This window comes from Pezoporus occidentalis, unplaced genomic scaffold (genome assembly GCF_034315485.1).
Source record: "Pezoporus occidentalis ecotype Australia unplaced genomic scaffold, CSIRO_AGI_Poc_V1 ctg80, whole genome shotgun sequence".
In the NCBI taxonomy this organism is placed as follows: Eukaryota; Metazoa; Chordata; class Aves; order Psittaciformes; family Psittacidae; genus Pezoporus; species Pezoporus occidentalis.
The window spans coordinates 2,547,637-2,572,194 of record NW_026916159.1 but is presented as its reverse complement, the minus strand read 5'-3'; the positions used below and the strand labels follow the sequence as shown (position 1 = coordinate 2,572,194).

General features: G+C 39.7%; 2 protein-coding genes across 5 annotated transcripts in view; one reads left to right on the top strand and one right to left on the bottom strand.

Moving 5' to 3' along the window:
• Positions 1 to 3,221, top strand: part of TRIM71 (tripartite motif containing 71) — a 60,509-nt gene extending 57,288 nt beyond the window's left edge. The window contains exon 5 of the mRNA XM_062603523.1: positions 2,962 to 3,221. Coding sequence (XP_062459507.1) covers positions 2,962 to 2,966 — 5 coding nt within the window. The 3' untranslated portion in view covers positions 2,967 to 3,221. The remainder of the gene's footprint in view (positions 1 to 2,961) is intronic.
• A 2,239-nt stretch (positions 3,222 to 5,460) lies between these two features.
• CNOT10 (CCR4-NOT transcription complex subunit 10) overlaps positions 5,461 to 24,558 on the bottom strand; it is a 35,894-nt gene continuing 16,796 nt past the window's right edge. For all 4 annotated transcript variants that reach the window (XM_062603555.1, XM_062603556.1, XM_062603553.1 and 1 more), the window contains 10 exons: positions 24,029 to 24,231; positions 20,058 to 20,179; positions 19,240 to 19,416; positions 16,621 to 16,701; positions 11,555 to 11,668; positions 9,606 to 9,736; positions 9,321 to 9,356; positions 9,109 to 9,236; positions 7,183 to 7,258; positions 5,461 to 5,747 (listed from right to left, as the gene is read on the bottom strand). In XM_062603555.1, coding sequence (XP_062459539.1) covers positions 5,593 to 5,747; positions 7,183 to 7,258; positions 9,109 to 9,236; positions 9,321 to 9,356; positions 9,606 to 9,736; positions 11,555 to 11,668; positions 16,621 to 16,701; positions 19,240 to 19,416; positions 20,058 to 20,179; positions 24,029 to 24,231 — 1,223 coding nt within the window. In that variant the 3' untranslated portion in view covers positions 5,461 to 5,592. The remainder of the gene's footprint in view (positions 5,748 to 7,182; positions 7,259 to 9,108; positions 9,237 to 9,320; positions 9,357 to 9,605; positions 9,737 to 11,554; positions 11,669 to 16,620; positions 16,702 to 19,239; positions 19,417 to 20,057; positions 20,180 to 24,028; positions 24,232 to 24,558) is intronic.

Below are 24,558 nucleotides of genomic sequence, written 5' to 3'. Positions count from 1 at the left end.
GGAGAGGTAAGCATGTGCTTCTTTCCCTTAGCTCTGACACTGGGGAACAACAGATTTGAGTGACAGAGCTGCCTACTGAACTCCCAAAGGAATTTCACTATGCCAGGTTAAACCAGTAGCTCTCAGTAAACTTCCTCAGTCAGGATAGCTGCTTTGGGTTCAGCCTGTGAAGCCATCTTGTCCTTTCTCAGAACTATTTGAGAAGGCACTTCAGTAGCCAACTGAAGCAGACTCAGTACTTGGTAATACAGGTCCTTCAGATAATACACTCCTTTTCATTTAGTATCTATTAAATACAACTGATTTAGGTCAGCCCATAAGCCTTAAACTTGTAAAGAAAGTGAAGGAAGGCAACACCTGAAAACTGTCATTAGTTAGCATATTGGGGGCAGATGTAATCAGCTTGGGAGAAAATACAAGGCATGTGGATGTGGCATTCCCTTAGAATTGCAGGTAAATGGGTCCAGTTTATTACATTACAGTTAAACCAATATTAATTTCTGAAGAGAGCAGGCTTCTTGGCTTATCTTGCTGTAACTGTGATCATAAGATTTCTTTGTTCAGTTCTGGTTTAAAAGAAGTAAATTGTGCCAAAGTGTTTTATTATTTTTGAAGGAGTGTAAGCCAAATGGTGCCAAAAGGTAATAGGGTATTTAGAAGTAGAGATATTTAGACAAACAGTTTGGAGCTGTATAAAAAAATGAACACTGGTACTTGTGTTAGACAAATATTGTACCTTTGGTCTTTGAGTCCTTGGGAGTTTGAAACCTAGTTTGGTACAAAATGCACAACTAGAGATGCCACTATTTTCTTGAAGTTCTACCTCACTTTGCAGAAGTAAATCATCTACCTCAATTTAGCATCAGACAGATTTGAGAAATTATGGAGAATCTGCCTGGGGGAAGGATTCATCCTGCCTGTTGGACAAGCATTTCAGTTTAAACAGAGATACTAAGTGTGTACAATGTGGTAACTGCTTTTGTTTGCTTTTGTTTTTGCTGCCTGCCCATGGAAACTTTAAGCTGTCCTTGCTAGAGATGATCTGTAAATAAACCCAGGTGAACTAGACTGAGATACCAAAACACTTTGAGTTTGTTCTGTTTTCACTACAAAGTATGGAAATGTAAACTTTTTCAGTATTATGACACTACTGGCTGATGTGATGCACGCTTCATGGTCATTTGCAGTGTTCTAATGTCCATAAGGCCTTTAGGTCTTCTCTCTACAAGAGAAAAACTTTGCATGCCTACAACTATGTCCTGTTCGGAAAGACGAACATTCTGAGCGCTGTAAACACAAATGCGATACCAAATGCTTGAAGGGAATAAGATCCTAATTATTTTATTTTTATTTTATTTTGACCTGGTGATTGTATTAGCAGCTTTCTTGACTCAATGGGATTTTTTCCACCATGACAAAGCAACCAGGTTCCTGTTCCTGGAGGGCAGTTCAGGTTCATTCTCAGGAAGGCAGTTTAAAACCAGTATGGTGGGGTTTTATGCAACTTGAATAGTGACATGCGATGTGCCCCTTGTTTTACCTGTGAAGTTGCAGAAGCACATTTTCAGATTACTATGTTGACAAAACTTTTTTTTTCCTCCCCTGCTCATACTGGGGGGTGACAGCAGTGGGTACAGGAGACCCCTAGTAATGATAGGCTGTGTTGGTTTTGGTAAATGTTCTGGTGGAAAATGTACATTGATGTCTCTAAGTGATCTTACGGGTGAACGAGCCAGACTGGCATCTTGTTCCATCATTTTTTAACCAATAATGGTTCTAAAACTGCTTTGTGTACCTGCATGGTCTTAGACCTTCTATTAATGATTGTATCAACTTACAAACTCAGGTAGATAATTTTTTTAAGCTCTTTTCATAGAGCCTTACTGACTGAATGTTAAGTGTCTGTGTAGTGATGTAGTTAAGTAACTTCTCCTTTTGAACTACCAGACTAGATTAAAAAAGAAAAATAAGTCCTTTTATAGGTTTGTAGAGTACTCTTCAGCCAATGTAGTAGTTTTTCCTTCACAGGGAGAGATGTCTGTTTCTGGGTTTTGTTTTTAGTTCCTTTGTTAAAATGACTAAAAAGTTTTTAACTAGTTCGTAAGGTGTGTGTAGTCACCCGAGTTGGTGGGGGTTTCTTACTGTGACTCTTGTTTGTACTGTGCATTACCTGTCATGTGCTGCCTGGTTCGTGCACAATTCATTGGAGTAGTGAGGGTGCAGTTTCAGTCAAACAGATTGGCAGCCTCCAACAAAACTGGGGTCATCTACACGCAACCAGTGTTACTGCATGTTCCTCCCCTCATGTAATTGTGGATGTATGGCCTCATCTTACAAAGCTTCATTACCACTCTCTGAGCAGTGTTGCCTCAGTGCAGGTTTGCATCAGGACCTGAAAGGACTTGGTCAGTCCGTAGATGTTTGGCATCTGGAGCCAATTTGGTTTTGTAGTTCCCTCTTCTGTTGCAGTTGTTTCTTTCCTACTGTAGTGATTGATGCTGTTGCTCTCCTAATGATAATGTCTCAGCAGCACAGGTAGGGTTCTGCTTTTAATGAGCTGCTCAGAGCTTTTATATCATAATTGATAATGAGACTGGCAGTGACAAGAACTTCCATGCTCCAAAAAAGGCATCAATGACATTACTACTTGGATAAAAGGCGACATGATTTTCAGATGCTGAGCATGACAGGTTATGTGCAAACTTTTACATAGAGTAAGCAAAAATGTTAGAACCCTTGTGTTAATGGAGGCTTCTGAATGTATCTTTGTGGTCCATAGGGAAGGCTGAAGGATGTAGCAAGGAGATGATGTATCAGCTACTGGCAGCCTTAAAACAAAGTCAGTGTCTCTCTGGACTTTAAAATGTTCCTATGCAGTTTATTTTATTTTTGTTTAATCAAATAAATGTGAGGAGTTTTTTTCATGGCAAACCTGTGTGTGTGTGTTTCTGTATTGCCCAGGCTAACCCTTCTGTCGGGATGCACTAAAGAAAACACTTGTCTCAACTTGAAACTGGCTTCCTCTGGATGAGGCCTGCTGGAAACTTAACAGAGGCACCTGCTTTGAGAGGAGAGAGGAGGAGAAATGGTGATGTATGAAATAGAAAAATCAACACACAATGTTTTGATGTGTTGGTCAAGCTCTGAGTGTCTGGTCTATTAAAAACCCAGCCTCACTGTCACAACTGGAGGAAATGGATTTGATACTGAACTCACCACTTGTACTCCATGCAGTTTTTCTATGCTTATGTGACATCTTGCAGAGCTAAAAAGCTGCTACTTTGGAAAAGGTGAGAAGACATGGTGAGCAGGATAAGAAGATGGCTTGAGAGAATGAAGGTTACTGACTGAATTTCCACCATGGGTAGCAACTGAGGGAAAAGGCAAAGTGGACTGTGAGAAGAGACAGGCAGACCCTTAACTGCTTCCTTTCTGGATGTGTTCTGACATCACCCCTCCCCCCGATTCTGTTAATGCTATGCACCCTGCAGCTGAATGTCAGCACCACTGCTCACTCCTCTCTAGAAGTAGGTGCTGCAGCCCGAGGGTGAGAAAGAAATGAAACTACAGTGATGCTGTGGTCAGTGCAACAGGCTTTGTCATGAGGGAGCTGGGCTGAATGCTCCTATTCCCATGCAAATACAGTTGCCATGAGATGTGGGATATCTGGGGAACAACACCTGCATCCATCCTTCCTGGAGCCCTGAGGGGAGCTGAGCATTGCTGGGACTCAGTAATTTCTGCATGTGAATGCCCTGCATTCCCGGACAGGGGGAAGGGTAGAGTAGAATTTTCTCTATTCAGGGCCTGATCACACAGGGAGCATCTTTAACCTTTTTGTGTTTAATCAGTCAATCTACTCTGGCTTGAGGGATGTATTGGCTCTATTCTTCCCCTTCAGAAAGGTGATCTCTATGTACTTTTTTCCATATTTCTTTTAAATTCTTACTATTTCTAAACTGCCTCTACATGAGGCCAGAGTCAGTGCTACCTCTTGCAGTGAGAGAAAAGCTATTGGAAAAGCTATTGAAAAAGCTACATGGGCATTACTCTGAAAGCCTTCAAAAGCAGAGAAACTAACAGAGGAGAAGATAGTAGCAGGTCTCAAGCTTCTTGCTGAAAGGACACCCACTTGTACATTGTTTAATACACTTTTCTGTCATTTGTGGCTTGTTTGGTCAAGCTGCTGGGGACAAATCCAGGACTGTCCCACAGGCTTCCTCTCCTGAGCAAAGCTGCACTACCTAATGCTCAAGTTACTGTGAGTAGACTTAGGGCCCTGCAGCCTAAACGGCTGCTGGGAAAAGTGCCCTTCCTGGTGATGGCTGGAGGCAAAGTACACTGCCAGCAGCACAGGGAGATAAGGTATTACCCCAGCTCTACCCTGGAGGTTATCTGGGCAAAGTCAAAGAGTAGCTGAAATGGTACAAGCTATCTGGGGAGAGGAAGTGAGGAGAGATGCTACCCTCCATGCTGGGCTCAGGTTAGCTGGACTAAGTCTCAAGGCACGATCACTTCTCTCTTTTCCTATGCTCATTCACCATAAGCAATTAGCAGGGCCTTGGTTACGCTCCTATGTTGGAGCCTCTTGGTTCAAGCAAAAGGAAGAAAATGCTTTTGGAAGAGGTATTATTCTAAAGTAAAAACCACATTGAAAAAGAAAAAAAAAAACAACCAGACCTAAACGCAAATCCTGTTTCTTACAGCTGTTGTACCTGCACCATTACACCTTCCTTCAGGGCAAAGGAAACCCCAGGAGAATTAAAAAATAAAACCCAACACAAAACCGATAACCCTCATGTTGCTGAAGCAACAGTGTTTCCCAGCACTGGTCGCTTAGGAGCACCTACTGCCTGCTGCCTGTTGTCCTTCACCCTATGGCCTTGCTCTGCTGGCAAAGGCTGAGCAGCTGCACTGAGTTTTGTCCTTGCTGACCAGTCACCTCTTGCACCTTTCCCTTTTTGGGAACCTGCATTTTGGTTCTTCCCATTGAGCTGAAGAGGCAGAAGCAGGCAGAGCCCCTGGGCTTTGTGGGAGCAGTCCATGGCCTGCAGCCTATAAGCAGCAGAAGGGGTCACTTACCAACCAGCTCACTAGCCCCACTCACCACTTTGGAAGACAATAGAAGGAAACCTGGCCCGATGCTTACACCAGCATGCTCTCCTGCACCTATGATTAAGCCACAACAAGGACCATACTCCCACATGCTTCAGGGAAGTGGAGCATAGCTCTGTTAACTTAGAGCCTCTTTGAGGAATACAAGCTCATAGCTCATGTGTGTCAAAACACAGCAGCCAACAAGACTAGGTAAATGGTACTCCTCCCTGTCACCTCCTTCCAATCTCTTTGAAAAGTGCTGAATTACACGCTTGGTTAGCTGCTTTGTATTGGTAAGTAAACTGCTACTCACATTCAAAACCGATACCAACCTTCCTTTAAGGAAACACCTCCAAGCCTGCCTTTTTGTTTCCATGTTTTATTAAAAATTTACATAAATGAACACACTCCACCAATTGGGGTATGCAGGTGTCATAGGTTAAAAAACTACAAAATCCCAAGTCCTGGTGGGCAGGGCAGCTGGAGGTTGAAACCTCATTTCCTTTGAACAGTGGTAAAGGCTGGCATCTGAATAGGCTGGATGGAGTGCACCAGCTGAAAAACAGGCTTCTTCCGCATGTCCGAGAGTGTCTTCACAGAAGGGAGAAGCTGGTTTCTCTTGATGATCTGCAGTGCCAGCTGTGTGTTACCTACAAGACAACTGCTGATTAAAGAAAGCCCCAACAAAGCCAAGTGCCTTTGTATGATCCATAAATCACTGTTTTCAGAACAGAGCCCTTGGCTCAGGCCACATACAGTGGTAGTCTTCCTATTCAGTGAAATGCTGACATGGACATGAAAAGCATTAGACAATTAATTTGAAAAGACAGTATTGCTTGGTTCTGCCTACTCTTAGTGAAGACATCACCTCACATCTGGAAGATGCCAGAGCACCTTCTAAATTCCTGAAGGGCACCTCTCCCATTCACACAGCAAGACTCTAGATCTCACACAAAATGCCCCCACAATGTGATGTTATAGACAGTAATGCAAATGTCAAGAGGGTTTCTACAACATGCTTTTAAAATAATCTGATTTTCAATTGTATGCACGGCCCATCAAATAAACACCAATGTAAATAGAAAACTTTACTTTTTGTTAAACCGTAAAACTCTAAGGGAAAACCTGCTACATTCTGAAAAGAAAGAACATTTCTCCCTCTTATCAAGTACTTCCTTTCACTAAAGTTTTTGTTTCAGAAGAGATACAGTGTTCTGTTGCCATTTATAGAACAAAAAAGAATGCCTGTAGCTCCGTTTGATTATATATTTTCAAAGGAGAGATGTAAATCCCACTTTCTGCTCTCTTCTGCTCTGTACTACTTTGTTGCAGAAACAAAGGTTTCCAAAATTCCGACTTAGAAATACCTCTGTAAGAAAGGCGTTGTAGCAGTCTCAATTCTGAATACAAATGCTCGAGTGCACTGCTTGCCTGAAATGCGAGACAACTGAAGGGAAACAAGCACACTGAACATTTCATAGCGTGAGGACATTAAGCACCAAGGGGCACAGGTCCACAACCATGACAGTGTAGCACAGCTGCACTAGTCTGCTCATGCTGCAGAACTGAAGTGCAGTCTTTCCAGTTCCCCATTATATAGTTTGGGTTTTTCTTCCATGCGAACACAGTGAACCTTCAAAAAGAAGGAAGGGTTTCAGAAGAGAGAGTTATGAATATTGCAAGCTTCACTGCAGTACTTCCTACACAGGCTTTGGCATGGCTTCCTTGGGAAACCTGGTTTGCAGTTGTCTTAATGAAAAGCCTTTCAAACCCTCTTTATAGTATAAACCTCATCACAGGTTTTACTGAGACTATCCAAGATGGCTGATTCCTGCACAAAGATTCCTGCAAAAAGCATAGAAGCTTTCAGCTCTGAAGATGAATGTTTAGGAAGTCAAGACCAGGATGGCAATAAACTATGGAATTGAGGGTGTGGATACAGGGATCCATAGCAGTGTAAAAATGAAGATGATGGGACCTAAATTCAAAATGTCACAGCTCTATAAAGACTAGGAATGACCATTACTGCCCACCTTCCCTTGTACCCTATGTCCAGGTTGGTAGAACATTCCCAAACTTACTTACCGTTCTGCAATTCAAGATACACAGCCAGCAGAATAGCCTCCGGAGGGATCTCTTTGGGGTGGATCAGAGAAGCAGCCTTATTGAAAAAGAAAAGGATGGGGAGAAAAAGTGCATGAGAAACATCCAGCTTAAAGAAAGTGCCCCTTGACAAGATTGTTAACCACCATCTGAGCTAACAAAAACAAGTAACAATTCCTAAACTAAAGACTTTTTCAAACTAATACACTCCAGCACATTTATGCATGCAAGGAGAGAAGAAAATAGTGTTTCACACTAGTTAGCAGGACCATCTGCTATATGTTTATGTTAATACGAATCTGTAATTCTGTCGTGGTTTAAGCTCAGTCGTAAATTATCCACACAGTCCTCGCTCCCGCCCCCCCCTTCTTTCCCCCCCGCTCCAAGAGGGATGGGGAGGAGAATCGAAAGAATGTAACTCCCATGACTTGAGATAAGAACAGCTCAGTAACTAAGGTGTAACACAAATCACTACTGCTACCACCAATAATAATAATGATAAGGGAAAATAACAAGGGAAGAGAATACAACCGCTACAACCGCTCACCACCCACCAACCAATATCCAGTCTGACCGAGCAGTGATCTAGCCTTTCTGGGTAACTGCCCCCAGTTTATATACTGGGCATGATGTATTGTGCTATGGAATACCTCTCTGGTCAGTTTGGGTCAGGTGTCCTGTCTCTGCTTCCTCCCAGCTTCCCCCCCCCCCCGCAGAGCATGAGCCTCAGAAAGTCCTTGGTCAGAGTAAACATTTGCGCAGTAACTAAAAACGTTGGTGTTATCAGTGTTGTTCACAGGCAAAAAGTCAAAACCACAGCACTGCACCAGCTACTAAGAAGTAGAAAAATGACTGCTACTGCTGAACCCAGGACAAATTCCTAGGCCAATCTATTGTGGTTTCCTGGTGAGATGACAGGTGAAGAAAGTAACCTCCACTTCTCCAAAGTTCAGAATACAAAGTTAACAGGGATTAATCATTAGCTTTCCATATATAAATATTTTTGGCTACAAAGTCAAATTCATTAATTTATTGTAGATGCAGACACCTGCTATACTCTACATCCACAGGTGGCCTTACACTCCTTTGGGTTTTACACATGCTGCAGAGGCCAAACACAGACACCTGCCCAATCCTAAGAAGTCTTGGGAGAAAAAAAACGAAGACAACTCCCTTAAACAGTTGAGAACCTCAATGAATTTGAATCTGTTCACTACACAACTACTGTGAAGTAATTTGGAAGACTCTTGTATCTCAACAAATCATTTGAGTAGTCTTTCCTGACAGACAGGAATGGCTACAAAAAGAGACAAACATCATCACTGAAAAAGATGGTCCCAGCCATAAGAAAGACCAAATGAGCCAGGCTAAGTGAAGACAGAGTTTCAAAAGCAGTGCTTGAGAACTCTTTGGACAAAAGGCAGGCAAGGAACATATCTCCAGTGCACTGCAGTATGTTCTCACAGTCCTAAAGTTAATACCTTAGATGGTGAGTTATAACTGATAAGAGAGAAGTAAACTCAAGGCCCTCAAGAACTGGATTGTTATATTTCCTCTGAAATATAACAATCACTACTAAGCCATTAAAAAGAAAGAACAACACACACACAAACAAACTTGGAAAAAAGTGAAACGGCTTCCTAGTCATATTCCACTCTTTTGATACAGCCTAGAAGAAAACGTGCTTCCCATAGTGGTACTGAACTATTTACACATGAAGAAATTTGGATTCCTTAATTTTACGTTACTAATAGAGATCGGTTCATAAAGACAGAAGAGAACCACCATCTCAGCAAAGTCTGCAAATAGGCCTAGGCTATGGAATCACCAGGATTTGCTGTGATCTAAATGGCACTTTGAAAAAAGCACATTTGTCCCCAAAGCTATCTTGAGATTTGTTTTTCATACCTGATGAAGACACTTTCGAGCTTTGTCATATTCACTCCTCAAGCAGTAAGCACTTCCAAGGTTAAATAACATCATTGTTCGTGCAGATGTGATTGAACTGGGGTAACACTGGGGGGTCTGCTTGCTAGCTGCAATTAAAGAAAAAGAAACTACATTTTTATTCCAAACTGGCCAAGTAACTTCCTGTACACTATGCAGTGTCTGGTACTTACAAGATTCCATTGTCTCATTTTCTCCTTTGTCTGACCCTGCAAAGAAAAAAGAAACACAAACCCCATCATGTTCTGTGAGGTTTTTTAAAGCTTATTACAAAAAGAACACAAAGATACAAATTTCTTTCTTCACAGTCTGGCATTAAAGAGGGAAATTATATCAGTTTGCTCAAGAATTCATGTCACTTAAGATGTCGCAATCATCACTGTATTTGCATATACGAAGTTACAGCAGGAAAGCAACAGAAAGCATAACTAGTTCTAATGAAGTGTGGGTTCATTAACCTTGATCCTGCTCATTTGAAGAGATCCCAAGGGAAACATCAGTGACATTCTCCGGGTTCAAATGAGTGATGGCATCAGATATTCTGTCTAAAGAGATGAGAGCTTCTGCTGCATACAAATGCCCAAGAAACCTGCAACAACAAAGGGTTAGGTACAAATATCAGTTTAACAAGCCCCAGTTTGTTACGTAGGACAAACTGAATGCAGATTTTAATGTGAGTACATGAAAACTATTACTTGAAACACCTGAGCGGAAGTTAGCTTGCTTAGAAAGTATTGTCACAATACCCAGTTCTGCCAGTTACTGCTTTTAGGTGCTAATGTTGTTAAAAACATCTGCACCTGAGTTACGACCATTCTTGCCCAGGAATTGCCAGTCCAGCAAGACAGTGCCTTGGTATGGCTTTATCTCAGAGAATTAAAAAATGAATCCTTACAAAAACACCCCAGGATATGGATACTTGTATAATTTAAGGTGTTAAGTGACCTTCCATTCAATAAAAATCAAATAAAGTCTCTGATAATAGCTACATTTCTAAGAACAGTAACTATACAGGCCTCTCCACAGGGCACAAACACCTTTCCAACTGCAGGTTTTGCAAATGATTTAAGCAAGTCTAATATTTGACACTTGTAGGTCAGCTCAGCTACTCAGCAGCTTTCCCTTTCAATTTTGGAACAGAAGAAATCCTGTCAATCAAGAGCATAGTTTGCAAATATTTAATCTGAAACAAAAGTTGAGCAAAAAACGTTCATGTTTGTTCTATGCAGCTATAAACAGTACACTTCAAACTGACTGCACAGTTGGTTGTAATGAATTACAAAATAATCAGGTAGAATATCAGTCAGTTGTCCCAAATAAATTCTGCAACGTGGAACTGATATAGAAAACATAACATTCTACATGCAAGTTATTTCATCTAAGAAAACAGGAACAGTTTAATATTCCCAGTATGCACAAAAGCTTTGCTTCCTGGGACCAAGAGACATGTCTCTGTTTTTCCCAAAGCAACTGTCAGCTAGCATTTCTTGCATTACATAGTGGTAACACTGCCTTCATGAAAGTATGTGTACCTTGCAAACTCCTCTAAAATCTTGCTCGTACAATGACTGTGCAAAAAGATGAGCTCCAGCAATAGTCTGGAGCATAGGAGCCAAATACTTTTATTGGTGTGGACCATTTTAGAGTATGCTGCCTGCATACCAAAATAAGCGCAAGTTAGCTTGCTTTCTGTAAATACGTTACCAGTTTTGAAAAGTAGTACTACAATAAAAACCTCTAATATATTTTATTCTGTGTATGATATAGGAATTAAATGTACATACAAGGTCAGAAGGATGGAGCTAAAGCTGCTTAAAGAGATATATGAGAACTGGTGGGTAGAAACAGAATGAGCTTTGAATATCCTCCCAAAAATACAGTGTCAAATGAGAACTGAGAAAGTGAAGAATGGAAACTGTAAGCACAACAGTAGCAGCGAAGTGAAAGTCCTACACACCCAAGATCTGGTACCCTACTGAGCAAACCTTACCATCTGAGGCCATAGTTTCATAAGGGAGCTTTTCAGCAGCACACCGGTTTGGGCTGATGTTGTCTACCCCCAGCTGCTCATTCCTACCCCTTGTGCTGTGCCAGCGCCAGCACGTGCAGCCCCACAGTGAATAAGGACAGAGACCAGATGGTCCTGCCACTGCTGGAGATTAACAAATAGCAACAAAAGCAGTGATAGATTCTGAATTACATGGAATTCATACACAAAGGAGGGGACTCACGTTCCTGCGTGTCAATGAACATTTAGTCAGGGCTTCAACAAGAACAGGAGCGGGCCAAGCAATTCTTTGCATCAGATACAGAATTGGCAAGCAGCTACAGACTTTGGAAGCTTCAACTCTGAACTCTCCAGCAAAAAGCAGGGCTAAGAAAGAAGAAACGACCACATCAGACTTACTTAAGAGACCCTGACAGCTTTGGTTGCTGAAGAAGTTTATCTGCGTGATTCAATGCCATAAGGTTATCACCCAAAGCCAGAGCCACGTAAGCACTACACGCAAGTATTGAGCACCTGGAAGGAAAAAGAAAAAACAAAAAGAAAAAAAAAGGGGGGGAAGCCAATATGTTAAATGGAGAATTCTGCAATTCCAAATGCAGCTGTTAAATGTCTTGGTGAAAAAATAAATCATAAACTTGCAATAGTGCCTTTGCATCAATCTATGAAGGAGCTAGTGTTCCATTATCTATGGCCTCAATCGCATTCTCTGAATTAGGAGATACATACGTTGTGGTCTATAAACCAAGGATCACCACGGTCTGCTCAGTAAGATTTTGCAATCTGGACCATAAGTAACAGATTAAAGAAAGATGGACCTCACCACATATTTTTATAATTTTTCTCAGGAATGGTTTCCCTTTCTCAACCTCTTTTTATTTGTTTGGACTCAGATTTGTATGCGCCCCCCCCCCCCCCGCTGCAGCAAAGGGTTGCAGATTTGTAGATTTCAGCAAGGTAAAATCTCTAGACACATAACAGGAATCAATGAAGTTGTAGCACATTTCACTCTTGTATTCTACAACGTTTGCACACAGGCAGACAACAAACACTGGAGAATTTGGTATTTCCAGTTTTGAGAGCTGTAACCTGCTGCCAAGACTCCAACTGATCTGTGGCTTTTTATTGCCATCACAAACTTTTCTTATCTTTCCAAAACCCCCAAATCTCTGGCAGTTTCTGTAATAAAATTGGAACTACTTGCATTTTCAATCTCCAAACAATAACTCTATGCCAGGATGCCATTATTAGGCCAAGCTTCACACTTTGTAATAACTGCCCTCTCCCTTCCCAAACACGGCACTTGGGGTTATTTTCCACTTGGTAAGACATTATTCAATGCAGGCTGCCTTGTCCTAAAGGCACAAGCCTCTGCCTGAGACACCTTGCTGTGAGCAGACTGTCCTTCTCCAGGGAGGAAGAGCAGATCCTCTTAGTGAGGTCTCATGTTGGGAGCAATGGGAGGAAAGCCTTCGACTCTCCTGCTGGTAGGTGGGCTATTACCGTGCCAACCTTCTGGCAACTGTCAAGCCCATTTTCAGTCTAGCAATAAGTCATGTAATTCGTGGCAGGACCTGGGGTGCCTTTATTCCCCTTTCCCAGGAGGCATGCTCCTTAATTACACACAAGCAGGATAAGAAGCTTCTCCAGTATTTCTCCCTACCCCCCACTTCCTCTGCACTGTGCCCAGATGTCACATTAAATCTGAACATATACAAAAGCTTGAGAGAGGGAGAGGAAAGCTTCCCCAGCTCAAATCTCAAACCTAAAATATTTCTGAAAGATTATGACCAGGGAGGGTAAAGGGAACTTCTTTTCTTTTTAATTTTCTGTAATAAGTCTGTTCCTAAACAGCCTCTTTTCATCTCTGCCCCAAGGAAGCACAGCTTTTAAACCAGCAGAGATGCAAAGCATCACCAGCTAAATACAAGTCAAGGCATGCAGAGTTGGTTTCTACTGGCCTTTATACCAATAGGTATCTTCTATTTCCCACAACATTTTAAAAGCCTTTTTGTACGTCTGAATGCATGAACTCAAACACAAGACACACTCCAATCACACAACAGTTAGCCCAGCAAAACTGAAACCTACTCCTCTGCTCTAAAGACCCATCACTGTTTAAGCCTTGTAGGAGCTGAGCAAGATTCTTCAGCTATAGCCATCTAAAGAAGAGGAAAACATTCAGGCTTTCTTCCCTGCAGTACTGTTCTTGCACACTTGGATCCATTGTTGGAATCAGGAGATTCCAGGAGACCTGACAGCTAACCGGAGCAGAAGAATTGCACAAGGGAAAAGACAAACTAGTTTTTCACCCTGGTCAGGATTCTGACAAAACGCCACAGGTTGCCTTTGAGCATGGCACTCTTCCAGCATCAGTGAGCCTCTGCATGCCCAAAATAAGACTGCCTTTGCACTAGGAAAAAGAAAAACTTTTTTTTTTTTTTAAACTGCCAGATTATGTCAAACAGCCTCTTGTGTAGGTCTAGGCAACAGGATTTGTCAGCCCACACAGACTGAAAGCTTACAGAACCCAAATTCCCCGTCTGACTTGGCTTATTTCTCAGGCAAAGGGCAAGCCAGAGCAAATCTAGTTCTTCAAAATTTACTATGAAGACATCAAAAACGGCACTTCTAAACTGTTCAGAAAGCATCATTAACGTGAGATAATTTCTACTAGCTGAGCACAACAGTGGCTATAACCTCTCTGCTTTTTACCTTTCAACACAGACAATACTATCCAAAATTTTAAGAAATACAGAATGCAGAAGGTGCTTAGTCAAATGGGGAAATTCAGCACCAGCAAAGGGGAGATGAGGAAGAACTATAAAGTGGCTGAGAGTGAGGAAGAAGAGAGATAAACAGCCATGGGATGATTAGCATTCTGAGCTTTCAGTATTGTGACAGGGCCAAACATCCCACTGCAACCTTTTAAGTGGATAAAAGAGGCAAAACTAGGCAGCTGGGGGGAGAAGAGACAAGGTATATCAGTGGGTAATCGTGGGCCTTACAGTATTACCTGTGAAATTATCAGCAATGTCAGTGACTGTCCTGGAATATGATATACAATACTAGGGTATGCACACTTCAACAATATGCAAGAAAATAAAATAAAGCATAATGATGGGCTGAAGAGTCAAAAGAAAGGTGGGGGAAGGTACAATTGGATCATATGGCTTACATCAAGGGTTTGCAGTCCATCTCTCTTCAGGACAAAGCAGGTGATCAAACTATTCCTTCATCTCTAGCTGCTCGGTAGGGGAAAATCAACATTCTCACACAAAGTTGTTCAATGCAGGGAGAAAAGGGCTATAACCAGGGCTGTTGCTAGCCATCTCAACTTTCACAATACAATCTACAAAATTTCAAATTTAGTAGCACTGTGGTCTACCAGACCTCCTTTACTCTTGATATATCCCAACAGTGTTGGGTTGCTCCGGTGTGGTGAAACATACCACAGGCTGAGAGCAGAGCAGAGGAACTGGCATCTCAGAGGATGAGAAGCAGCAAGGAGCAGAACTGTTTAGAAGAAACTCAGAAGAAAAACCTGGAGTTACTACTGCCTATGCATCAATTCTTAGCAATGCTTGGTGTCCTCAGACTTCTGCTTAGTGCTTTTAAAACCTTGCAATTATTGCTTAATGTGAGAACGATCTGCTCAACTACCAAACAATACATATGACACACAAGCCTTTTCTACATGGTATTTTTAATTTTTAAGAACTATTAAGGGGCAAAGTCAATCACTTTAAACTCTTAGGAGGATGTGCACCTGTACAAAATGATGCAAAAAAAGCATTTGAGTTGCCTGTTTCAGTTCTAGAAGCAAGAGTTTTTTATAATCCAGTGACTTCACAGAAAAGAACTGAATTGAATAGACACCTATTCCTCAGGATAATCCTTGCCACCGTTCAGTATTTTTTCTTAATATTCCCTGACTAGACAAGAATTTTCATTTTCTCACTTAGCTCCTTAGTGAACAAGTCTACATGAATACACTAACATTTGAGCATAACGTATTTTGCTTTTCACAGCTGTCTACAGAAACTTAGAAGTAGTTTTAGCAGAAGCATTCTAGGGATGTCTGGTCCTCTGGGTTTAACCACCAAAGCTAGCATGGCAAAATAGCAAACCAATGCTTTTCCTTTCCTTATATGATGTTCCTTACCAGAAGTGTGTAATTCTTGCTAAACTGATTAAGTTTCTCCTGACATGTTGTCAGGTTTCATCAGTAGATACAACAGCTGATTGTGAAAGAAAAAACTATATATTAAAAAAGAAAATCATAAAGTGACACCATGTAATTTTGACATGCAGCAACCACATTTTCAACAGTCAGGAGAGAAAAAAAAAAAAATCCCAAACCAAAACCACAACCACTGTTTTTAATCCAGTGCTTTCTATTTGGAGTTGCATGCTCTTGTACCACTTCAGAATAAATAATCAGGGTCTCACTAAAGTCTCCTTACAGATTCCTGCTAAATTGCTTTTAAATGAGTGGAGCAAAGCAAAGGTTAAGCTGGTCATTATAAAAGACAGGTTACCTGGGTTTTAGGCTGGAACAGAGTGTTTACCCAAGAGTTCAAGTAGGAAATTACTGTAGGAAATTACTGTATGCTTTGTTCATAATGGAAACTTAAAACAGATTTCTTTTTCCTAAACAGGTGGATGCTTTATAGTAAGAGAGATTTTCAGCAGGCTGGCAGCCACCTGTAATAGTTAACATTGGCAGGGAATGATAATCTTGTTGGGGAAAAATAAAAGGTTTCCAGATAACACGATACTTATTTAGACACATGGGAGTTACTCTGTTTGGAGAGCCCTCAGACTACTGAACAAGTAACTTAAATACCTTTGAGAACATGAAAAAAAATCTACAGTCAAATTTTACCTATGTTCTCCCATGGTGAGGAAGTCAAATGCCGGGACACCAGCAACTCTTCTTTCTCTTAAATGCAAACTATTGATTCACTGCTGCTGAAAGGAGCATCATTCTCATCTAAAAGCAGCGTAGCTGCTTCCACCACTTCCTTTTTTTCCCCCAATCAAACAAGTATACAATGTTGTGGGGGCTGAATTCCAAACTAGTTTTATCAAGACCTTAAAGAGAAAAGCTACCACACAGTAATTCCACCTATTCCACCTACCAGAATAGTAGCCATGGTCATGTTTTCAGCTTTGTCATTATGGGACTTAGTCTTTTATTTTTGCACAACATATAGTGCTAAGCTTATAACTGTGGGATCAAACAGACAAATCCACTTTCTGAATTGAAATTCTGGATGGTTTCTATTTGTTTGAACTGAAAGCCCAGAAGAAAGGAAGCACACACATTTGAAAAGAGGCATCCTTAGATTAACAGCTACAATTCAGTGTTGCAAGTGCTTAAACAAACAAACAAAAAGCTAGGAATGACTCCAGAATCATAGCACAGCTTCATATTTTATAATAATTTTATATTATTTACTTGCCTTAAATTTTCTAATTCTTGTTTCTTCAAAGGTGAAGAAGGTGGAGCTGCAATGAATTTATCCCCTTCATGACTTTTATTGCTAGAATAAAAACAGTGTATTAAAGAGTGACTAAATAATAATCAATTAAAAAAAACTTAGTGCAATAAGCATCAATATTTATTCACTCCATTTAAAGGACAGCAAAAATTCTATAGCCTAAAAAGCAGGGAAATGAAGCTATGCAGAAATTGAGACACATGCTCTTATCCAAACCATCCTGTGTGAGAAGGAAGAAGAAAGACATTTGCTGGGAAGGATTTGACTGACAGACCAAACAACCCACACCATTCTCCACAGCCTTGAGTTATTTCTCAATAGGACAAGAACTTTAAACTGGAGAGACACAGAACTTGCTGCATTGGTAGCCTCTTTTGTTTCAGCCTGTAAGAAAAGCAGTAAACTAGTTCTCTCCTCAGATATCTTAAAAACTACTTACATAAAGAATCTAGAAAGATAACACACAAAGTTCTGCACCTTACTTTAGACTTCTAGCTGCACTTAATTTTTACAATTATTTCAGAAGAGTCTGTCCACTGAACACGAACTTTTAAACTGATGCAGCTTCATATCTACTTATTACAAACAGGTAACTTCCAACTTAGACCTTCAAAACGGAAAGCAACAGACACCAAGAAAAACTGTACTCAATGCTGTTGTAGTGTAGATACTTCATGGCTTTGCCAAAAATTAGATTAAAAAGTACCCTTAACCGTTCAAAGTGTTTACTGTTTTTTGTGGATAAGCAAGAATCTGCCTCAGAATCAGCCTGCTCAATTGGTGGCATTTGCTCCAAAAGCATCCTGCTCAATTAGTGTGATTTTCTTCAAATGCCTTATGCATTTTATTCTTTTCTCATGGAGGTTCCTCTGTCAGAAGTAACAAATTCCTAGGGAATCTTTCAGAACGTGACACACATTCAAGAACAGCCAGCTTTGTTGCTGGATATTTTGAAATTGGCAATGAGAACTGAAAGATATGAGGGAGGCTTTTCTGTTGTTGCTGTTGTGTTGTTTTTTAAGCTGAAGAAGCATCTGGTTTTAAAAGCAAAGGTAGTAAAGTATCTTCCCATATAGCACATGTTTTCCTTTCCTCACTCCTACAAAACCAAACACCACCACCCTGCAACCAAAACAAAAAAGGAGGTCTTGTCTGAGTAAGGGTCACCATTTTGTTTTCATCACTGCCCCTTAGTGGGCCCCATAAGCTTAAAATTGACCTCTCATTTAAACCTGAGAAGCTTCATCTCAATGGGCTGCATACAGCTTGCCAGAGAAAGTTAGTTCACAACCGCCAATCTCAGTAAGGAAAGAAGAAGAAAGCAAACAAACAAAAAAACCCCAAAACATCAACCACAGAAACCCCCAGAGTTTTATAAGTCATTTAGTAACTTGTCAGGAAAGACTGTCATTGGGACAAGAAGGTTACAGAGAACAGTAAATAGACTTTAAATATGGTTGCAGCAGTAACAGCCACCAGCCCCTAGCCATAGCCTGCCTCCAGGCAACCTCAGAATAGAGAGGCTGTGTCTCTCGCACACTGCACGTATGCTGTGCTGTGCCTATGCAACACAGCATATGTGCAGTAAATCCTTGGTAGGTGACAAATGGATCCTATCTTCTTAAAATTTATCTGTACTTGAGTCTGACAAAAACATCGTGGGTATTTTATTACTAAGTAGTTCAAGTTCTAACATAGCCACTTTTCACAGATTAGTTATTGTAACTCTTCCCTTCTCAAAATGGTCATTAGTGAAAGCACAGGCTATGGCTAGAAAAGTTACTCTTCAGAAAGAAGTTTTGGATGCACCAGGATAAACACACACCAAAAAAACAAAACAAAACAAAAACAAAAAAAACAACAACAAACAAACAAAACAAAAAACAAAACAAGAAAACACAAACCAAAACTACCTTCCTGCTATTTAATGTTTACATTTGACAGATATTGCCTACAAGTTACTTTTTCTGAATCTTTAAGGAGAAAAAGAGCTTAAGAAAAAACTCTTTTTTGTAAATAGCGATTTATTAAGCAATAGCTCCATGCTGCTTTCCTACTTAATCTTCTAAATCTAGTTTCTCATTTCTAGTCTAAAACAAACTTGACAAAGCATACTAGGGCTGATGAATGTCAAATCAGATCATGGGGAAATGTTTACAACTGAGTTGCCAGACATTTTCATACTGAATGAAGTACATGGTGCACGCGCACACACACATAAAATCACTGTAACATGTGAAAGTTCACTTATAATTAGAGAAATACCACTATGCACAGTGGAAGGGTGTTGGAAAACATAACATTTGCACCACAGAAAAAAAGATGGCCAGGGAAAAAAATGAATGCCACTGTCTCATTGATTAAAGTTGTTACGAATGGTACGAATTAACTCAGTTTCGTAGTCTTAAACTAGCATTCCAGCAATTAAAACAATGAACAGCTAAACAATATCCTTGGATATCCCAACACTACTGAGAGAATTTACACGTTATTTTTTTCTGCTGGCCAAACAGGAGAGATAGCAGACACAGACTGTCAGCCCAGAGACAGAAAGAAAGGTTTATATGCAATTCTGTTTACCTGCATGCTTCACTGCTTTCACTGTTCTCTGTATTTCCCCCCAGCTGATTACTAGTTTTAGATCCATTTTCTTGCTTTAGCTCCTGCTGATCTTCTGGGAGCAGCAGCAAGGCATTTCTTAGGCAGATTGCTGCAAATTCCATACTTGCTACAGGTATTGCTGAGGACTGCCCATCGCTTAAAGAGACACAGAAGTTAGCCAACAAATAGCAATCCTACTAAAACAGTAAAAGCAGAGCTTCAGAAAGATCTGAATGCAGAGAAAACTTTATCCTAAAAAAAATTAAATCATGTTTTAATATAACAAATTTAACTTATGAAGGTGTATGTATCTTGCTATTCTTATTTATCAAAAGTATGCCATGATGCCCAAATAGAGTGAGGAGACTCAAAAACAATTACAAGTTGTCTTGGTTTTCTTGACTTCACTTCCTGAAGTTTTATGGCAGAGCAACTAGATTCTCCCTGAACTTTAGAAAAGTGGATTAGTGAAAAAGATGTATTTTTTTAGTGAGAAAAAGGGGAAAGATTTAGCTAACTAGAAATATGAATCTGAGGTAAATCAGTTTTAAGCTTTAATCCCTCTTAGTTACAACAGATACACAGTTGGGCCCTCTGCTGGCCACCATAGAGGAGGCATGCACATGATGTTAGGACTCCTCAAACATTTTAGCATGCCTCTGTCTTCCCTATATTTATTAATAATTACAAAATGAACAGTTATTCCATTACAGTTTTGAAAACGCCTGATAAACAGACAGGTATCCTTAACAAGGCTATGATAACAAAAATAAACAGCCCACTGAAATCTTACTTACTTATAAACAACATTCTGTATTGACTGGGATGCTAGGACTATCTTACGGTGGTAGCCTTGACCTACTATAGATTGCACAATTCCCTTTTTGCTTGGAAGACCTTTAGTCTCTTGTTCTGATGTCTGAAAGGAAGAAAAAAAAAAAGGACTAAAATATCAAGGCTGTTGAATGAAAGGTTGACAAAATGAGTGAAAGCTGGAAGAGAAGTTTGAAGCTGCTAAAATGTAAGAATAAATAGTTTATATGGGTACAGTTTGAAATCTTGAGTACCATGAAGGATCAGGCACCTTTTATTCTCTTTGTGTTGCAAAGGCATTTTACTGCACACAGCGTAACCCCGATTAGTTCTGACAGTTTGTCTGATGGCCTACCGACCTAGTTTCTCCTCTGTTTTGAAAGCAAAAGAGCAATGAACCAAATCATATTAAAAGAACTGCAGGGATATCAAAAAGGAAATCATGATCTGACAAATAATATTCAGAATTGGCACTGCAAAACTTGCCAACTTCTCTTCCTGCTTACATAGCATTCAAAACACCCTCTAAAAAAGCTTCCTCAACCGTTCCACAGGGAGCATGAAGCTGAAACACAACATACGCAAAGTTACATTAAACTAACAGATTTCTGAGTATGCAGACATTTAAGACTAACTTAAAATCACTCTAACTGTCAGTCTCAGAACTCAAAGCTCTCTACACTACATCTACTGAGGTTTGGTTGTTTTACCATCTTAACAACTTTGTTGGTAAGTAAAATTAGTGATGAAGTGTCACAGTTGTAAAGAAAAACTGTACTTTAAATAGCTATCACTTTTTAGAAAATTTATCAGAATCTATTGTAAAGAAAAATTATTGACATCATGATGGCATTTACTGTCAAATAAAAAGATACATACAATGAGTTTGGATATGCAGCACATTTTAGAAGAGGTGTTGAAAAAATGCAGAAGGGAATCATCTTCCATGTGTATTTTATAAACTAAAATACTAAAGCAGGTGAAGATTAGCTTCAGTGAAATTTCTTTTCTGCATGGTGTCCAGAGTATAATTGTGAATCCATGCTTAGATATCAAGGATTATTGCAAATTGAGTTACAAGATGAAATTAAACACACCTTTGATATTAGGGCCTCACTTGTCATGTTGCAAATCTATCTTATAAATTAAAGACACTTCCTTTGCCTTTAAGGGCATCCATTAACATTAGAAAACCAAACACATTAACATTACAAAACATTAACGAAAACATCAACATTAATGAAAGGTCATTTTTTTTTGTACAATTTGTACAATTACAAATTTAGGAAGCAGCAAGCTGGTTTTGTGACATGAATTCAAGCTGTCTGGTACACCACAACATCACATCAGTAGCAGGGAGAAAGCTACCCTTCAGAAGCCTGGCATCATCTGGCCCAACAGTTGAAACTTCAATGCTGTGTCTGTGAAATGGGGATATAAGCAAACCTCTCCTATAAAAAAGCTGTGAATATCTTCCTTACATTTGCTGAAATAGAGATTCCAAAATAATTAGCACCATTGAAATTCCCAATGGAAAAGTTATGATTTTTTTATTTTGAAGGATTTGAGGAATGTGCAGTAAATAAGGCACACAGGCCACTCAGAGAGGGAAGAGAGAATTCAGATGGGGGGGAATAGAGTCAATATAACCATTTGTTCAATTAATCCCATACACCCTGTGCACTGAGTGAAATGGGCACAGTCTGGAAATAACTGCATGGGATCATTCAGTTACAGATTACATCATCACACACACACAAGGGTGAATGACAGTTTCACAGGGAATCGAGTACAGTATCTCTTTAATTTCACAAACATACTATTTTGGTGCAGTTTCCTGCTCTAAGAATGAATAATCCTGTCCCAATCCCTCTGAATTTTAACAAACAGGCTTATCCTAAATAGACATGGATCAACAGGTTAAAACCAGTATGTCCCAGATGACATGCAATACATCTGCTGTCAGCAGGTTTCCACAAACTTTGCCAGCAGAGAAATGACAAACCTCAGCAGCTAGGGATTCAGTTCCCCAGCAGCTGTGATCAGGACTACTTCAGGATGAAAAAGGTTCATCTCTGCTTCCTCAGTCTATGCCAGTTTTAGGCTAAGCACACTACAATATTGCTTCTCAACCTCTAGTAGTAACTGAGTGAGGAAATAAATGAACTTTGAAGAGTTTTGGCTGCATGAAGAGAAGGAAAGATCATCAGCAGAGGTTTCATGCAAATTAATTCCTTAAAAAAGGGAAAATAAGTTTTAAAGAGTTTGTATCACTTGTACATCAAAAAACCTGTAAATAATTAATTAAGAACATCCCAGGAAGGAAGCTTCTCTATAACCACATACTTGTCCTCTACAAGAGTCTGCATCTTCCAATAAAGTTCTAGGACATATGCTATATATTTTCTTTTTTTAAAACAGTATTATTCACCAATCTGATCCAATAACCATATTTATTAAAACATAAGCCCCCAACCTTACTGTCTGTTAAAACAGTAGCAACATACTTTCAGTTATGCCTTTTACACTGTAGCATCTAGCCTTAAAGACAAAGACTCTTTACTAGGTAGATGCATGTTTTCTCCTACTACTCCAGCTAAGATTTAAGCTAGAACCTCATCATTTCAAAAGCAGTAAATGCAACCCCCAGAGTATAAACATAAAAAACTAAGATGTTTCAGTGAAACATTTTTGAAACAAAGGAAGAAAAACAACCCTTCCACCTCAAACTATCAGCAAAAAAAGTTATCAAAGTTGTTTCTGTGCATCAAGCCTTGAAGTGAGTTATCAAACCTTCAGAGCAGCCACAACAATTTTCTGTCCTTGGATACACAAATGGTCACTGACTCCAATCTCACCTCGTTATTTCTGCCATCCAGATACAGAAATCCTTGGCAGTACAGAAATTAGCACAGAGAAAAAGTCTTGAGCAAGTTCAATTCTTATATTCACACGCACACATACACACACACAAAAGAATTAACTTGTGGGGCTGGATTTTTGTTGTTTTTAATACATACCACATATGATTTTACATGGGGATTATTATTTTATATTATTATTTTATATTAGTATAATATTATATATATTATCTAGTATTACATTATGGTAATTATATTATATATTTTACATATTATTATTTTATGTAAACCGCATGTAAAATCATATATGGTATATATTAAAAATATGTACCATATATTATATCTTACCACATAAATGTTTTACGTAAACCCCAAGATTTTGCAACCAATATGAAATGAGTATGAGGCATCATAAAATACCCATAAATAGTAAATCAAACCAATAATGTCAGTATCTGCATTTTAAGTAGAAAGCATTAACTGCAGTAAGACCATATTGCTTCCTGTTATAAAGTGATGTCTATTAGAGAATAATATATTTATTATTTGGAAAAAAAACTTTGTATTTCTAAAATTATTTCACAAGTTTTGCTCAAGGAAGGTAAACCATGAGATGACTTTGGGAAATCCAATGTGCTGCAAACCAATTTAGGACTACCCGTTCAGATTATGAGCTGTAATGTCAAAGGGCTGTGATGGTAAATTACCAAAACAAAACCAAACTTAACCAGTGTCTCCAGCAAAAAACTTGTCACTTTATAGAGGAGCAGCTCTAACAGGCACTTACATGCTTTTGTTTGATCTCAAGCCAATCTTTCATATAGCCTATTCAAATTCTTCTGATCTTAGAAAAGTTAATTGAACACTGGGTCTCAAGACATAGTTTCTGTGGTGGCTTTCCTCCACCTATTGCAGCTTCAGATTAAAAATGCAAATGCACACATACACACAAATATAATACGGATTTACATAGAGGTGTTGCAACATTAGGCCTTTAAAACGTATAGTCCAACCCAAGGTACTATTTCTTCCTTTCTGTGATCACATGCCTCTCATAACTACAATCAAAATAAGGAATCTGCAAATCTACTTACCCCTTTATTGGCAGCAATGCAGCATTCTGCTATTCTTAGCCAAAGACGAGGGTTTGAGTGATAAACCTGGACTGCCTCAATCAGGCATTCAAAGGCAGCTAAGGGTCTCCCAATGTGCAAGAGCTGAATTCCACAGTTGTAGAGCAACTCATACCGTTTGTTAGTCAGTAGTGTACACATGGGTCTCCCTGAAAATTTTTTACCTGCAGAAAATATTACATTAGATTGGATGTGCAGCTTGGGAGAGCAGAAACGTAACACTGGGAGGAGGAGAGAAGCTGTGGGAAACACCCCAAACCAAACCCCTTTCATCACAAAAATCCACTAGCCTCCCTCTGTGTACTCCTTCCACATCAAAGCCAAATTAATTGTATTAGAATCATAGATTGGTTTCACTTGGAAGGGCATTTTAAAACCACCGAGTTCCAATCCTCTGCCATGGGCAGGGACACCTTCCACTAGACCAAGGTTGCTCAATATTCTTTTTCTGTGTTCTTAATAAAGGTCGAAGCTCATTAAATGCCAACCAC